The following is an 18803-nucleotide window of genomic DNA, read 5'->3' as shown; positions in this document are numbered from 1 at the left end:
TGTGCTTCCTCTTTTTACAGTTGGCAGTGGGAGGCCACATACCGCCATCTGCTGACTGGAGGTGTTGTGACAATAACAAGTAACGCAACGGTGAGCTAAAATATAACATTTTAAGAAAGTAAGACAATAAATAGTTAAAACAATAACAAACAATAGTTAGTTATATTAAAGTCTAATGAATTATGTGGAAAGAAAATGTATTTAAGAAAAAGATGTGCTTTATACAATATGCTGTAGCCTACATTATGTTAAAAAATAAAACAATGAATTTGTTTAACTTAATTTCATTAAGTAAATTACATTATAAACAACAAATTAACACATACAAATCTGTTTCTTTACTTTCCTCTAACTCTCCTGGAAGAGCACATAGTAATGTGTTTTAGTCTTTTGTCCACCAGGGGCCACTTCAGGTCTGCGCTGGACTGACATTATATAAACTAATAATGACATTTACACTGACAGTAAACTTAAGTTCATTTTCTTAAGTACTGTATTCAAGTGCATTTTTAAGGTGCTTATATTACTTGAGTATTTCCATGTTATGTTACTTAATGCGTCCAAGCCACAACAGTTTAGGGGAAAATATTATAATTATATTATATTAGTGTTACAATACTTACACTGCACCACATTAATTTAAAAGCTTTTGTGACAACTTGTAATTTTTTACGAGGCACTGAATAAAGTTTCAATTAATCAGATTAAATTCATTTCTGCAAGGTTTTTCTCAGTGTACTCAAGTAAATACAATACAAACAACAAAAACAGTGAGGTAAAAGAGGTATAAAAGCATAAAAATATACTTCATTTATCTCTTCATCTTCATCGATCAATATTTTTGTGTCATTTCCACTCAACAGGATCACCGGAGCTGATGGAGGTTTTGCTTCAATGGAGCTGGTTGTGCACACTGATAGTGTAAATTACAGTATTAGCAAGCAAGCACTTCCTCGATTTGAAACATCAACACGTTTTTATATTACCTTACTTCTTCACACCTTCAACAAGAGCTTTTCAGCAGAAAACCTTGGCTCAGAAAAAGTGAGTCCTTTTGGACTCACTTTGGAAGGAGGTCACACTTATTTCTGTAATAAGGGTAGGAAGCAGCTGATATTTATCTTTTGTTAAAGTGTTATGTTAGTTCTGCCCCTACTTATGACAGACAGACTAACGCACGTGCTTCATTAGCTTTGTCTGGATGTGTCTCTTCTTTTCTAGCACTGCTTGGCCACATGTGCCACACTTCCAGCATCAAGCCCCTTCATAACCCCCCTTTAAACTGAGCAGGAACAATGGAGACAGGACTGAGTCTTCTACATTTGTTTGGCCCCTGCTACCATATGTACAGAAGCTGTGCCGCCCCTAACAACAAAAGCTCTGCCACGCGTCAGGATGCTGCGTCTCTCTATTCCCCTGACACTGCCCCCCTGCTGCATTCAATCCTCCGGGGGCTGAGCTTTGACCTCAGGGAAGCAGCAGACCCTCCACACATGGTGGACCTGTTGTGCACTTGTTGGGTGGATGGATGAAGGAAACAGGGATTTCACTTCGTCATTATCTGTACCATACTTATAAATATAATATATTCTGGGCATCCAAAACAAAACATGTTTTCGGTTAGGCCAACATTTCCAAAATGGCCTAATACAAATTAAAACATGATCTGCTTAATATTTCTTGTCAGACAAGTTTAATCAGGTTTTGAAAAGTGCTGTAAAATAAAAAATGTAAAGTTTAAATGAATAATTATAATTATAAACACCCCTTTGCATTTGAGAAGGATATATTACAAATGATAACCCTTAAAAAACATTTTGAATAAGTGTACAGTTTAAAATAATTGCTCATTGTAATCATCTTGAAAGTCAGTCAATATTTGACCATACAATATGGAAATGATTTTGTGTATAGTATGATTAGTCTTGAGATATTAGATTATTAAAAGCTAGGTCAAATAATGTTAAGTAGACCTAGTTCTAATTAATGTAGCCTACTAATACTTTATTTTTTACGATATAAAGAATATGTACATTTTTTTGAATATATTCATCCCTCATACCGATCACACATTAAGGGGAGGAGGAGAAGAGGATATGAAGTCCACCCGCACTTAACATAATGTTAACATGGAAAGGACACTATTACATCTGCACATTTTTATACAGTAACCTATGTCCATATATGTTTCTGTTTTTGTAGTAGATTGGTCTACTATAGAGATAAGAGATAAGATATATCTAAGCCCCCAATGTTACTAGATCCCAGTAACACCCCTGGTTACAATAACTTAATTAACATTTTGAATACGGGACTTCATTGACACAGTTGTGCTTTAAGGTTACTTTGTGCTCCTCACACTGACTGAAAATATCTAAGTAGTATTTTTTAAGCTTAGTTTGTCTCTCAGCTTTGTGTTAATGTTCCACTATACCAGCAACAACACCTTGAGCCTTTAGCGGCAGGAGGCAGGACAGGTGTCCTTCTGGCTGGTAACAGTTTCCCAGGTGACGGAAGGAAGCCACACCCCCTGGAGACCATGTCATGTGCTGCTGACAGACGGAGCAACCAATTCTCACCGAGGAGCTCAAACCGTCAGCTCCACTCACAGAAACACAGACAGACACTGAGACAGAAACACAGGTGTAATGGACGAACTTATTCCCACCTGTGCGTCTTTATTTTAGCTTTTTTCTGTGTCTTTAAAACACTTTTAACTTAGAAAGTTTTGTTTAAGTCAACTCCTCGGTTTTGCAATTATGGATCGCTTGGATGATTGGAGCTTCAAGACCAAAAAAATGGACCTGGAGGAGGATTTCTACTTCGACTACGAGTCGGAGGAAATGACAGATTATCAAGACCCCAATGAACTTGTGACTGCATTGAAACAAAAGGAGGAAGAGGTTATTTTGGCAGCCCAGCTGGGAAACGCATTGCTTCTGGAAAACCGTGAGTTGAAAGAGCGGAGCGACAAACTTCATGAACAATACGCAGACAAGCTGGAGGTAAGACTGTATGCTTTATTTCACAAAAACTGCTTAAACATGTTAAATATAATACATGCTTTGTGTTCAAATATGTGTATTAAGAAATCTTTGACGGTTGATGATAAAGCTTGAAGTGGGAGGGTGAAAATGTAAATGTTTTTAGGATTAACAAATGACAACGCTTTCATTTGTTATAACTGGTATCAGACCCTAGAGCCAATTTAGTAACACAATCAAGTTTAAGAAAACAATAGGCCTACAACATATCGGAGCATAATCCAATTTGGATGTTTGAAAAATACATACAGTTGGCAGTTTCTTTTGTATTAGATATCCAAATGACAACTTTAAATACTCAATTGTAATAATAAACAGCAACATGTGACAAATACATGGAGAAAGATACACGTTTGAGAAACAATAGACACCGTTCAGTATCATCTTCAGCAGACTTTACAACATTCATTATAAATTCCAAAATCTATTGTTAATCTCAACACCATTATATGATCCATAGGATACTACTTTGAATAAAGCTATCATTCCCATACAAAAGGAATAAAAACTACTATTTTCTTTTGTGTTTTTCCACTGACTACAACAGTATATTTACAGAAATGTTTCTCAGCAAGCTATTTTTACAGGTTGTGAAATAAATTGGCAACCTGCTGCAGAGGAACCAAACCTGACTTGACTCAAACGTTTTATAAAACATCAGAAGTTAACTCGTGCATCAATTACAAGCAAACTGCAGCAGCAGAACCCACATATTTACTGGGAGCACCAGAACACTCCTGAAAGAGATCAGAGATGATTCTCCAAATTCAATAAATGTCTTTAGGACAACATCTAACAGCATTGAAGTAAGAGACAGCTAGTGAAATGAAATTGTCTGCAGATTTTTAATTGTGTTTATATTTGTTGTTAAGGTGTTGCCTACTGCACAGCATCACATACCCGAGCCTTACGACAGACTAAATAATGGCCTGATTGTTTTTCTCATGGTGAATGCTGATTGGCCCTTCAGATGTTTAAACCCAACTCTTATCAGCGATGACTCGGACTTACCCGTACTGTTTACAAAGTGCAATAAAGATGTGGCAAGAAGGTATCTGCCTAGAAGATGAATGATAGTTTTATCTATAATGAAATATATGAAAACAGATTTGACTGATGTTTCTGTAGCACATGAATTAAATGCTTTACATCTCAGTGCAATAGATAATGTTTTTTTTTATTAATACAAATATCCAGCAATAATTCCTTTGGATGATCCTTTAAAGCTCTAAATGAGGCCTACTGGCACATTCTGTCCCTCAGATTCAAAAAAGGAACGTTGTTATTATGACATCCTGTTGCTGACAAGGCAGATTTAGAAGCATTATAATTTCAGTCCAATGCAAAGTATAAACTGCCTATGTTGAGTTAACCGTCACTCTGAATCTGTGTTGTGTAGGCGCTGGAGCAGGGCAGGCATGAGCTGCGGCAGAAGCTGGAGGGCTGCCAGTCCCAGTGGGAGAGCCAGGTGGGGGAGCTGGAGAGGGATGTGAGGGAGCTGAGAGGCCAGGTGGAGCGGCTGACCCGGACCCTCAGCGAGGCCGAGAGGGACAAGAGCCGAGCCGAGCTGGAGCACAGCGAGCACACACAGAAACTCAGAGATCAGCTCAACACTGTGAGTCCCAAGTGTGTGTGTGTGTGTGTGTGTGTGTGTGTGTGTGTGTGTGTGTGTGTGTGTGTGTGTGTGTGTGTGTGTGTGTGTGTGTGTGTGTGTGTGTGTGTGTGTGTGTGTGTGTGTGTGTGTGTGTGTGTGTGTGTGTGTGTGTGTGTGTGTGTGTGTGTGTGTGTGTGTGTGTGTGTGTGTGTGTGTGTGTGTGTGTGTGTGTGTGTGTGTGTGTGTGTGTGTGTGTGTGTGTGTGTGTTCTCCTGTCTGAACTGTAGACAGTGGTTAAAGGAGAATTTACTTGAATGCCTGACTTTACAGTCAGGCATTCAAAATGTTACTTAAATAAAAGTAAGTAAGTCTAATCAGCTTAATGTAATAAAGTATTAAATGGAAAAGTACCAAATCAGAAAAATAAGTTACAAAAAAACAATTATTGGGAATAAACTAGAATATATGTTTATAGATTAGAAATAATTATCCCTCAATCGGCTAGTGGATGAATCAAGTAACTCTTCTTGTATAAACAATTTGCAAGTTTTAGTCATAACAAAACATTTAATCATATTTCATAAACATGAATCTTTCTGAGAAATTCTTGATTTGTACTAAATCTGTAAGAAAACTGTATTCAGGTGAAAAGCACAATATCTTCCTTTGAATTTTAGTGGAAGTATAAAATGCTATGAAAATAAAATACTCAAGCAAAGTACCTCTTTACTACAATACTTGAGTAAATGTACTTAGTTCAACACTGACTGAAGAATATACATCTATAGATTTTGGTTCAAAGTACCTGGCTGCTGCAGGTACCCGAGCCTCTGAGAAACAAACACCGAGCTGTGGATCAGAAGCTGCCGACCTTCGGGGTCAAACCAGATAAGAGGAGCTGTCACTTTATCCCCGCACTGAAACATAATGTTCTCTGCAAACTGCTTAGGTATCAGTCTGAGTCTAACCTGCTCTAAAGCAAGGCCAAACTCTCAAACTGTTCACACACTGAGCAGTGCTTACTGTGATAAGAAGGACCTTCTTCATCTGGGCGGGAGGGCCAGACGTTGTTTGTCCGTCAGTAGTTACTTAACAAAGTTGTTGGCTTCAGGCAAATGATCTGATCTGTGGTTTAGAAGGGAAGCGATATGTAAACAACAAGGGGAGTGAAAGTTAATGGCATGATTTAGATTTATATCTAGGACAGACAAAAAAAGTCCTGAAAAATAATGATTGTTAATCTTAAGTCACAAAAACCTCTTTCAAGAATCTTGATTGTGAATTTGTTCTGCTTTCCTTATATCATGGCAAACACAATACATCTGCTCATCTCTGTCTTTTGGACTGTTGATGAAACAAAACGCAACTTTAAGACTCTACCTAGTGAAAGGCATGAATCACTATCTTCTTATGTAATAATTGATTGATCGGGAGAAAAATGTGCAAATTATTAGATCATGAAAATAATCATTAGTTGCAGCCTTACATGAGAACATTATAATCCATTTAGCCTGATCCAGTTATTATAACATGAAGCCATCTATTACTAATGTCTTTGGGTAGCTATATTACGTAATGGAAAAAAGACTTGGCAACATACAGCTGATTCAAATCATTATCAGCTCATACGTCTTCAAGTCAAACATTAATGATCTTCAGTGTAGAATCCTTAGGAAACAATTGGAGGAGAATCAAACTGGTGACATATTTTACTGCCTCTTATCAATGAACATGGAGGAGCTGATTGGATCACGCAGCTGGACATCCTTCAGTGTTTTTCCAGCCTGAGAACGTTTCACTAAACATTACAGTCATGACGTGCTGCGTTACGCACTACTAGTAGAGTGGTTCTTAGTGTCGTTTAAAAATGAACAGCAGACCTGAGCTGGCAAAAGTTAAAAATGAATCCAAACAACAGTGAGCCACCCCCGCCCCCATGAGTCAAGGTCCACCGAATAAGAATAATGAATGTCTTGCCCCTGTCTGAAGCACTTACTGAGGAAAAGAGACTCCCTAGAAGTTCAGGAAAAAGTCCATTTAGATAAAAGGTGCTATCTCTGTTCTGTTCGGGGAGCAGGAAGTGGAGAAAAATGTTTTATTTGGCATCAGACATGGGCAACTCTGGACTCTGTGTGGTTGTAAACAGTAAGAGGAACGAGTGAATGTTTTAAAGAACGAAAGAGAGTAAAGAAGCTCCATGTCTGACGTGTTTTTACCGGACGTGGTGGAAAGAACTGTTGCTTCTGCCGCGGTGAGTTGTGTCTGTATATCTGTGTGTATGGGTGTTTACAGGCGTTCCCAAAGTAACCACTGGAACAGGGACATGTATTATTTATAGTATGTCCTGATTGGATTGCAGATTAGGGTTGATATTGATTGATTGTTGTCTTTATGATATGGTGGAGGAGAGCACATTTAAATGCCCACATGACGTCTTCAAATGTCCTTTTTTTTTATACGACTTCAAACAGAAAACTCATATTATACATCAATGATAGTAAATATTTACATTTGGGGCGAGAAGACAATGTTAGAACCTGTACAACCTGTACATATTTGTTCAATTATACAATTGACATCCTTTCCGTCTGCAGTATTTCTGTTATGGATTGTGAATCTACACATAATGAAACTGTAGTAGGTTTCAGAGAGCTTGAAACACTATATCCTAACTGTGAGAGTGTAACCAGAGCATGACAGGAATCTGGAGGAGGTGGTCTGTCTGTAAATGGCACCAAGGAAACCTGAGCGAAAAAGAAATGCTGATGTTTACCAGCAAAGCTCTGATGTGAGAGGAACGGTTTACCGTGACTTTTCATTCTAGTGCATTGGAGGAAGCAGCTGCTAAAAACAATGTTGACGTGTGCCAGATTGTCACATGGGTCAGTGCTAACTGTTTAGACAGAGCAGAGCAACGTAGGTGTTAAAATACGAGAGTGTTGACTGATGTCGGGGTGTTTTTTATTTCAGATAATATTAGTTATAGTTACTGTAACAGACACACAATGTGAGAACATTAAGGCAAGCTTTGATGAGTTTGTCTTGTTTCTGATTAATGTCAATTCAATTTATCATGTGATTCAGTGAATGTTTAGCAAGGAAATGTATAACATCTGATTCTGGGGAGCTAGTAAATTACGACATTATTTACTTGGAAAAGGGAGATTAAGGTATTTTTCTGCTTAAATTGGACTCTTGTGCAAGAACATTTTCCACCGAAACTGGGATATCTACAAATTAGCTGGATATGAAATGTCATACTGGAAAGGGAGTATGGTTATTCAATGATAAACTGGAATTGATAATAATATTTACTTACAACGTTTCCCGGGCAAAGAATTCAATAACATATTCTTAGGGAGGTTCAGGACTACGTAATGACCATAAGTTGAATCTTCATCTTCTTCTTCATTTGAGAAGCTTCGAAGTAGTAATTGACTAAATTAAGCATCTATACTACTTATTGAGATTTCAAAGTCCATATTATTCATTGATTATTGAAAAGAGAATTGGCAGATCATTCGATTATAAATATATTTTCAGTTGCAGGTCAAACATTTGGTCCACTGCGTTTCTAAGGGGAAACTGGGTGTAAAGGAAACAGGTGGTGATTTAGTCTTTATGTGGTAAACACATTACCTTTTCACCTCCTGCTTTCCACCTAGTGTTACATGAACTCATGACCTTGCATCACCTCCCCTGGCTCACAGTGGATCCCAGTGAGTTATTGGACGACTGTCACAAATCCCATGCTGTGAGATTTCCGTTATTGTAAAAAGAGATGCTTGAATTGAGGCGAGCCCCCGTGACCTCTGCCCCCTCCACAAGCATCACGCAGCCCACAGACAAAAAGGGAAAGACAATATACATTGGGGAGAGATATAAATCTTTCATTTGCTCCTTTGATGTTGCCCCTCATACCCAAACATCCCATCATCCCAGGGGAGAGCTATCTTTTCTGTATGCTCCCTGAGGCCCTCGTCTGTAGCTTGGGTCGTCAGCTGTTGGGTACCTCAGCGTTTGGATGGCTGGAGGCTCGGGGGGCCGTGTGAGGGGATGTCATCTCTGTGTCTCTACCAAATGGAGCGTCCTCCTTCCACTCCTGTTTTGGTGATTCTCAGTGGGTCGCTGCCTCTATTGTGGAGAAGGGGCCCGTGTTGACGAGATGAGGCAGCAGTAACGACGACTCACTCATGGATACAAATGTTCATCAAGCCCCCCCCCCCCCCCTTTTATCCTCCTCAAAGTGTGTCTGCTTGCAATGTTTTTTTTTCCATCAGCGCCAGATTTAATCTTGTCTTCCCGCTAATTTTAGCCCTCACGCCTGCCTCACTTCCTCGTACACTGTTGCAAACACGTACACACAAGCTTCCCCCCCCACCCCCACTCCCACTCCACTTCACCCTAATGAAGTCCAAGTTTGCCCTCCGCCACACTTTTGTCTCATGTGGCATGGTGATGTCACAGCCGAGACCAAGATGCCCTCTGCTCCATCTGCTGCGGGGGCCGGCCTTTCATCTTGTATTATGTGGCAATGATAGGGCCTGACAGGGGCCCGCCACACTGCTGAGTAAGGGGAACTGAGCGAGAGGGGGGGAGCAACGGGTGGGTGTTCACCGGGGCTTCAGATCCGTCAAGATCCCAGTTTTTTTACTTTTCTTTTTATGTTTCGAAATTTGTGTCTGAGAGCCAAGTGTTGAGGAAGTAGCTGATTTCCTGATAACCAAGGAAAAACAATGTCAACAAGAAATAAATCATTATTTAAATCTTAATAGGACGTGGTTTGGCGGTGACTGGCTAATCATTTTGTACTCTGGATGCGTGAGTGCTCACAGCAGTCAGGTTGTGTTTTGTAGTTTCCAGTCTTTTTGGCTTGTGACATGTTTTAGGATTGTACATCCCTTTGCTGCGCTTTCTCACTTGTGAATACACACATAACATTGCTCCATAGTCTTAAGAGTGACCAGAAACTCCACATGGTGCCTTTTAAAAAAGAAATCCAATATGTACACATTACCCTTCATCACAGGTCATGATCTTAGGTTCAGTTTCAGGTATGACTTGTTCAACAAAACAAAAAATCCTTTTCAAATAGTTTTATCTTAAGGAGTTTTAGACGTTTGAAAAATTTAAAATATAAAAAGAAAAGAGACAATTTATTACAAAAAAAAGAAACATTTGATCTTTCTTTACCCTTTAATCATCTTGTGACCACTTTCGATTGTATCTTCAAACATCTCTGGGGGTCACTGGGTTCCCATGCTGGGAATATTGTAACCAGGAGCAGTTCTTACAAAGACAGTAAAGAAAACAAGCTCTCGTTTTCGTTTTCTTGGTGTGCATGGCCAGCAGCAAAAAACATACCCAACACATGTTCAATTTCACCTAATCCCCACCTTTCTGTCAGGTATCATATTGTGCTCCTTCTCCTCTGGGTCTAGATTACAGGATTTAGAACTATGCTATATATGTGGTTATTTTAAGATTCAAGATTGTGTCCTCAAGTCTCTTAAAGCTCATCCTTCAGGCAAGCTTTGCTAAAAAAGTTTTGATCCCTCCTAAAGGTAAACGCAATTCAGAAGGAAGGCTGTTCTGAGAATTTAAAAGCCACATGTTTTTGACCTTTTTTTGATTCTCATGTGCTCCGTTTATTTTTCTCTAGGCGATGGCGGTGGAGAGAGCCATGTCCGGCGAGCTGCAAGCTCTGAAACAGGAGCTCCAACAAAAAGGAAGCAACAACAGGCCGCAGGACGAGGAGCTGATCAGTGCCATGAGGGAGCAGGTAACTTACATGAACATTACATATGTACCACTAAATGCTGCAACCACTACAAAGCTAAATCCTGAATTTAAAAAAGGATGGTCAGCTAAAAAAATGTCAGTGCTGTGAGCATCGTGTTCTCCCACAGACACGACGACCAGAACAAACTGCACCAGCAAGTCTGTGTGTTCTCATATTCTATTTCCTGTCAAAAGTGGTGATTGTGTTGCCAGCTGCTGGTTCTTTTTGCTTTACCGTGTTGCATTTCATTTGAGTGTTGTGATTTAAGTTTTGAAATCAACTTTTCCATTACATGAAGAACATAATAATATTAATATAAAGAGATTCAAAAGAGATAATATCCGTTCTCACACTTAAAGGTGGGGTAGGTAAGTTTGAGAAACCGGCTTGAGATACACTTTTTGTTATATTCCATGGAATGCTCTTAACATCCCGATAGCAATGAATATCTTAAATACTTTGACAATAAATCCATAAAAAAATGTCATCTGTGGAAGCCGTAGTACTGTAAAAAGCACGACCAATCATTTTAGCCGGCCCGGATAAAATAACTGGATGGCCTACCTGCCTGTCAGCCTTCCATCTTGTGCACAAACTTATCTCGTGCCCTCATTGGTCATGTTCGTGTGTGTTGGAGGAGGGGCTCTATAAGGAAGTGGCAGATTTTTTCCGGCTGTGTATTTTCAAATTCTAGCGCACTCGATCTGTTTTCTCCAAAATTACCTACCCCACCTTTAAGCTTACTCTTAAATGACAAATGACCACCCTCAGAAACCTGCAATTACAAATCCACATTCTTGTTTGGATAAACATATTGTTAGAAAAGACCTGTCTACAGTAAACAATGAATGACAATGATGTTTAATGCAACCACACAACAACACTTTTGGCTCCTTGTTTCCAAAATAGAGAAAGAAAGTGACATTCTCACAGTAAACGATGGAAAGCAGCTCCCTTTTGTTTCTCCAGGGAAAACAAATTCAGAGATTTTTGGCACCTTTTAAAAAGAAGAAAATCACATATTTCAACATCGGTTTGCTGATATAGAGTGATTCAACAGCATAGTAGGAGTTTGTGAGAGTTTTCCTGGCAGATATGTGGTAACTTTTTTATCATATTTAAGAGCTTTGTTTTTGTGCTTTCAGGTGCTGCGTCTCACCCAGAAGGAGCAGGTGCTGGAGGAGCGAATAGAGAGTGTGTGTCAAGAAAACGCAGATCTGAGGGCGAGTTTAGCCTCTTTACAAACACGCCTGGCTCTGCATGACCAACTCAAACAGCAGAACAGCCAGCAGGTAAACAAACACACACAGCCGGGGCGAAACAAAGCAGCTCAGTGCGGTCGCTGTATGAATGAAAGAGCATTCGATAACAAAGGGATTTTCTGCTCCCTGCCTGGCAGCCTGGGTTTCGGCAGGATGGTGGAGAGCATTGCTAAACAATCAGCTCATCCCCGGCATTGTGTCTTTCCCTCACAATTCTGGATTCCTCACATGTTCATTTAGTTTCATGTGAGGCTGCAGGCTGGAAACTGGCAGGTCTGGATTTCAGTAGCAGAAACTATTTTAATGGTGGCTTTTTAAAAAGCACACATGGCCTTGGGTAAAAACACTTTTGTGTCCTTATATCTGTTTATCATGAATTTAACCTAAGGATGGCATTTCTTTCCCTCATTGGTTGTTGGGTGCTTACCTACAATGCACTATTGTGCCTGTTGTTGTGCCTCTATGTTTACAGTATGTGTATGCACCTTCTTGTGTTGTAGCTCTCCGAGGCGTGGCAGGAGGTGGAGGTGGCACAGGGCCGCTCACAACAGCTGCAGGCCCAGGTGGAGGAGCTGCAGGAGCAGGTGTCCCTGCAGGAAGGCAGGAGCCACGGAGAAACCTCTCTGCTGTCCGAGCTGGAGAGCAGCCTGGAGACGGCCGCGCTGGGAGTCAGCAGAGAAGAGGTACTGAAGCAGATTGAAGTCAAACTACAGTGTTTAAACCATCAGGCAAGACAAGGAGAAATATTTGGTTGAAAACATCTGGTCAGCGAAATTAAACAGAGAAAAAAACCTATGCTTTATATGAGAAATCTTTATCAGAATCAGAATACCTTTATTAGTCCCACAGAGGGGAAATTTGCATCGTTACAGCAGGAAAGAGCCACAGACAGCTTAATCTTACCTATGTTAAGAAAAAAGTACTAAGTTATGATATAATAAAAATATAATATAAAAAATGTAAATACATTTTTTTCTTATAGTCAAGAAATCCCATAAAAAAAAAAATCCAAAACCAACAATCGTTCCTACTACAGAATTGACCCATAGCTCATCTTTATATCCAATGCAGCGGCACTGAGCCACACTGTTGCACTGGCTGACATATTTCTGCGTGACCACATGGATAAAACTGTTTCTCAGTCTATTTTCTAGGACATGTGCTACGTATGAGTTATGTACAAGGTGATGAAGAATGTATCTGTTCATCCATATCAATCATTCTTAGCAGTAAGTGACTGGATACAGTTTTGAATTGTTCTTAAAACACAAAACCATCACTGCTGCAGAATAACCATGGGAAGTGAAAGTAGATCTTTGCCCAGATGTAGGAAATACCTCTCAGACAACATTCTTGTCTAAGAGGTGGAGACTGTGACTGACAGAAATAGCAGAAAAGTATAGTTCGGGACTGACTGAACCGACATTGTCTCCATAATGTGGTTGGCAAGAGTTAGTTTTGTTCTCATGCCCACAATGATTCATGACTGTTTTGAGGGGAAATAGTTTTCCTGTGATGACTGGAAACACGAATATTAAACAAAGTGTTTCCTGCAAAGTGACATAACGGCATAATGGCACCAGAAAAACCTAAAGGAGAAAGTGGAATTTTTAAAGAAACATGTATACATGTCGTGGCATAGAGACGACATGCTGACAGGACATTTTGTGCTAGTTTTCAAAGGACAGTGTGACTTGTGTTTGATGCAAGGACAGACAGGAGGTGGGACATTGTCATGTATTAAAGTGAAGACACTACAAAAGATTAGATAAGACTCGTTGCTTTGATTATGTCTTGGTGGGAACTGAAAAACTGTCTTTCTGCCCCGCTGTGTTTCCACATTTGTTTCCAGAAGTACAATCTGATGTTTAACTGCACTTATGAGTCATACACTACACTTCCTGTTTGTCATAGCCACAGTGTAGGAGAGTTTCCTTGTTTAACAGCTCAGTGCACGTTAACCCTTGTGTCTGTAAATGTATCATCATTTTTGCTGTATGAAAGCGGAAGGGGTGAAACCTCAAGATGATGTTTAATGAGGACAGTATCACCATGTGATATACTTGACTCAAGAAAGTTAAATAAAGAGATGAGGTTATGCTTGCACCTCCCAGTGTGTAAATACTTGATGTCACTAAACCGATGTGTGTCACGCTGAAAGGAAAGGGGGAAAGAAAAAAACAAACTATTTTTAACTATTTTAATTTAGGCCATATACAGCAGCAGCCTCATAACTATAACAACTGTTTTTATTGACTGTATCAATTTATTTGATAGGGATAGGAATAAACATCATTTTAAAAATACAAGGTTTAAATATGCCTGAGTTAGCAAAAATGTACATTTGATGTCCCTAGGCAGGTAAAAAAACAGACAAACATCAAAATAAACAGTGAAACATGTGTTTGTGTTTTTAAGAGTAAATTAACTCTTCAAGCAACCCCAAAACAGAAAGTAAAGTTCACTCTTTAAAGTCATAAGTTAACTTGCATAAATCAACATGTTTCCTCTTTTTTAACTTAGATAACGCAAGAAATGGGGTCCATCCTTCAGTTACTGCTCCCACTGACCCAGCCCCTGAACAGCTCGGGGGGGTCAGAGGTCGTGGGTCAGCAGGAGGATCTGAAGGCCATGCTGCTCCAGCTGAAGGGAGCGGCCCAAACCCTCGCACAGGCATCCAGCACACAGGTGAGAGACTGAATGAGCATGCGGAGCAGGAGAGGAAATGCAAAACAAAAGGCTTACCTTTTTGATTGAAATCAAAGGAGGACTGGATTTAACACTGTGGCTTATTGTATTCTAAATATTTGACTTATAAATCAGTATTCAATACATACGTAGAGCAGCCTTTTTCTTGCTTTTTAAATATAGATTATTCAAATATGTTCACTATTGTTGAGAGACAATCTTAGGACATATTAAGTGTATGTTTTTTCATAATCCATAAAAGGACAACTAAACTTAAAATGCTTACCCTCCCCCCCTTGTTTTTACTTTGTGTGTATATGTTGTATAAGCCCTAAAAGTACAGTTGTGATTTTATATCTTTATAATTTGATATCTTTCATAATTTTGTAATCCTTTATTACGTTATTGTGTTTCATTGTTTGTATTCTTGTAAATATTTCTTATTCTTGTGGTCCCTATTATGAACTGTATCCTCATCCCAGTTAGACTGATTACAAATAGATTATAGAATTAACCATTGAGAAAAGTCCTCTCAAATACCACATTCATCACTATCAGCCTATCTACCCCCTAGTGGCTGTTAGAGGCAGCATGGTGTCCTCACACTGAACCAGGCTGAGGAACTTGTGTGTCCTTGTTAAAGCAATAGATGCCAATGAATTGTTGCAATTGATATCTCATGTGCTTTGTTAAGCCTCTATTTGCCACAAGCAAGCATATACAATTGTCCAGTTGTGTTTAATGGTGTTCAGACCTCTAACAGGCATTTACCTCTGAAACTAAATATCCCTGCCCATCCCCTTCCTCCCTTGGAACACATTCAAATAGGCCAACTCTACAGAAGCTCCTTTTTGGTATAGATAAATCTCTGTGAAGTGCACGGACGATACCTGATCTCTTTGTTAATGTCTGTGTCCCAGGAGCTGAATCAAGCTTTTGTCGTGAGGACGGGCGATCAGTGTGGGAATCCGAGCGCAGCGGAGGAGCTGAGAGATCAGGTAACTGTGATGAACGAGCACGTCTGTCAGGGAGGAGCAGCGCACACAGCAGCTCATTATATTAGGATTCAGTTGTGCATTAGTAAAACTGACCTTACTGTTGTCACTGTAATCCATCCTGGTTCCACAGACAAACAGAGTGACTTCTCTGGAGCGGATTTAACGGAGCGAAATTTTGAAAGCACATCTGAAATCTTCCAGTTTTAATTTCCTCTCCTTAGTTTTTTGTTAGCCCTAAAACATGGGTGTTAACAAATTCCATTAGCGTGCTTTGGTTTATTTCTTGTGTCGTTGTCACCTGAGTGCAACAATCTTCTTTTTCAAAACACTCCAAGCTGTTATAATGCTGTTAAACACCACCTTTTAAACGGACTTTGGTATCACATTAGGAGATCCAAATTGGCTATGTGTGAGCTCCAAAGCCATTAAAAGATTAACATTTATAAAATGAAATTACATTTTAGTGCAACAAAAATTCCTTAATTGTGTTATATGTAGAAAAACACTTTGATAAATGCTCTGACTTTCACACTGTGACCCTAACACTGCTCATTTCTCCCTCCTGCAGAACGTCCAGCTGCAGCAGGAAAACTCTGAGCTGAGGCAGAGGCTGCAGAGCGGGCAGGAGCAGACTGAATTTGTCCATCAGGCCATCAAAGACCGAGATGAAGCCATAGCCAGGTAAAACATTTTCTCCCTAAATATTCTCAATGAAAATAATCAAAAATCCAATATATGCAGCTATCATACTTGCTATTATAATTCTGCCATGTTTGGTTTGAACAATAAGAACAAATCAATGAATTTATGTCCGGCAAATGTATGTTTTAAAACAAAAATAGAGACATAATTCAAAGTTTTCCTTTAGAACGCTGCTCTTGAATTGATTATTGTAGGTGACAGTGATGTGACTGAATGTGTTTCTTAATTTTCTTTGTAGGAAAAACCTGATGGAGGCAGAGTTGGTCAGAAGTAAAAATGACATGATGTCTCTGAACAACCAGTTATTAGAGGCCATCCAACGTAAACTGGAGCTGTCGCAGGAGCTGGAGGCCTGGCAGGTGAGATCCCATCCCATTCAGTCTACTCTCCCAGAAAGAATATTAAACCATCTCCTTCTCAGCCCTTTTGTTTCTCACCAACTGCCTGTCAGATCTGTCAGAGAAACCTTTTGCTTATGAAAAGCATAAATATGAATATGAGTACATTAAATGAACACCTTTAAGATCGAAATCATACATTATGTTGTATACAGCAGACGCATGATGTCCTCAGTGGGAGGTCAGTGAAAGACGCAGCTGTTTCTCTCTCAGCTCGGTCAGTTTGGAGGAAAATGAGCGGCAGGTGTTTCTGTCAGCGTCTCCTCCTGCTGCTGAGTCACTATGCCAACCACAGCCATCTGCTGTAGAGCCTGCCATCCACCTTTTGGGGACAATAAACCAGATTATAATTGGGAGGATCCATGTTTATCAGCAGAAGTGTAAAAATGATCCTCAATAATAACGAAATAAGTCATTCAAAAATATTCCCATAGAATATAAATCACAAATAAAACAATAACAGAGTTTTTCACCTACCAATATTTTAATGTGCAGTGACAGACTGGCATCAACTAGTCCACAAATACAATCTCTTATTTCATAGCTGTTAATAATTCACACATTTATAGGAATATTTACAAGCAATCAAAAATGATGAATGATCTACACTGGTAGGGACAGAGAAAGTTATGTGTTAGGGAAAACAAATCCTGAATCAGTACACTCATACTAGGCAAAATATGTGTTGAGTCTTCTTAATTCAATGTGTTGCTACTGATAGCACCAATAACCAAGTGCTATACAGTTCCATCATCTTTGAGAGAAAGTAGACATATTTAAGACAATATTTGCAACACTTGGCAACCCAGACCAAAACAGTCTAGAGTAGACTGATTCAAAAAAAAAAAGTTTTTTTTAAATTTGGTTTTAACTGTCCCTTTCATAATGAAGCTTTAAATCTAATACAGTCATATTGATGTACTGTATATACTGAGTTTGAATGATATGAGAGCAGTGCTGACAGTGTTGAGTCACCGCTATCCACACTTCCTGCTAATTTCCTCTTTCTGTCCATCTTTCCTTCAGGACGACATCCAGATCATCATCAACCAGCAGCTTAAGTCCCAGCACCAGTTGGAGCTTCCTCAGAAGAAGTCCACCTCCAACGGCATGGCCTTCTTCCGCAGGCCCAGCAGGACAACCAACGCCTGGAGCTCAGACGCTAATCAGGGCAAAACACAAACCCCCTGGAGAGACTGGTTAAGACGAGGAAAAGGGGCAAATAATGGACAGTGAGCAACACTTACTCCCTGAAGACAAAGGAGAGGACGCACAAGGAGGACAGGACAGAGGGAGGTGTAGCTTCAAGTTCATCTTGTGTGGTGAAAAGAAGCCATAAAGACACTTTGAATTTAGTGATGAACAGCAGAGCCACATCGGACAAAGACTTGCCAGATAGGCACTTACTTACACATTTCAATGAGAGGCTGAGCCTTCGTATCAATCTAAACTGTGACAACCTGGAACACTAATATGTTTCTTTCCCTTACGAATTACATTAGGAGGTTTGCCTGGACTGTAAATATTGTGCCTTTTTTGTATTATTGTAATGATCCCTATGTCTGAGACTTTATATGGTATACATGCAAAGTGTAGATCACTGAAAGTATTTGTTCAGATTATTTAATGTCACTGATCAAAGAGAGAAAAAAGTCAGGAAATAAAAACGAACAAACAATGAATTTACAATGGTGCTGACTTGTGCCTTTACATAGCAAGTTTCATGTGAGAAGTTCCTTTTTTACTGTCAGATGTGCTCTAAAGCTCAATGTCAAACCCTTTAATTATATAGTAAACACTGTATGTTTTCATGTACACTGAGTTAGCTGTTGTTTTTTTATAATTGTTTCTGTTCTCTGAATGATTACTTTTTGTGGTGTGATTCTGTGTGCTGCAAACACAAGTATGATGATTCTGTTTTTCAGTGTTTAATATTAAAGCTGCTCAGTACAGGCTGGGTTGTTTCATACATGTAAACCGTCTTGACTCGCCACATCTGGAATAATGGCCGGATTACTACATAAAACATAAAATAATATTTTCCGGGTTTCTGTTTTTTTTCAGTTTTTTGTTCAAAATGTTAATATGATAAACTAAAGAGGGGAGAAAGAAGGTTTTAGTATTATTACTACTACTATTATTAGTGTTTAAAGTGTTCAACCACGAACAAGAAACATACAGTACATAGGTCATGATGCCACTTGTCTATGAAGTTACAATCATTCACTGAAGGTTGACTATTTGTAGTGAAGTAGTTGTTTATCAGTCTTCCAGCCCTGCCATACTCTGTTCAACAAAACACAGATTTCTTTCTTTTTCTCCTGTTTTAAGTCAA

At 39.3% G+C, this 18803-nt stretch overlaps 1 protein-coding gene across 1 annotated transcript; it reads left to right on the top strand.

Moving 5' to 3' along the window:
- Positions 1-9: 9 nt before the first annotated feature.
- On the top strand, positions 10-18506 carry LOC307035250 (BICD family-like cargo adapter 1). Its single transcript, XM_079674349.1, has 11 exons — positions 10-90; positions 864-3005; positions 4444-4659; positions 10301-10420; positions 11566-11712; positions 12183-12365; positions 14206-14370; positions 15291-15368; positions 15937-16049; positions 16309-16429; positions 17495-18506. Exons 2-11 carry the CDS (start codon positions 2760-2762, stop codon positions 17702-17704), a joined length of 1599 nt encoding a protein of 532 aa, XP_079530475.1. The 5' UTR covers positions 10-90; positions 864-2759; the 3' UTR covers positions 17705-18506.
- The last annotated feature ends 297 nt before the right edge of the window (positions 18507-18803 follow it).

This window comes from Notothenia rossii (assembly GCF_949606895.1).
Source record: "Notothenia rossii genome assembly, chromosome: 4".
Lineage (NCBI taxonomy): Eukaryota > Metazoa > Chordata > Actinopteri > Perciformes > Nototheniidae > Notothenia > Notothenia rossii.
This window is presented reverse-complemented; position numbering and strand designations above follow the sequence as displayed.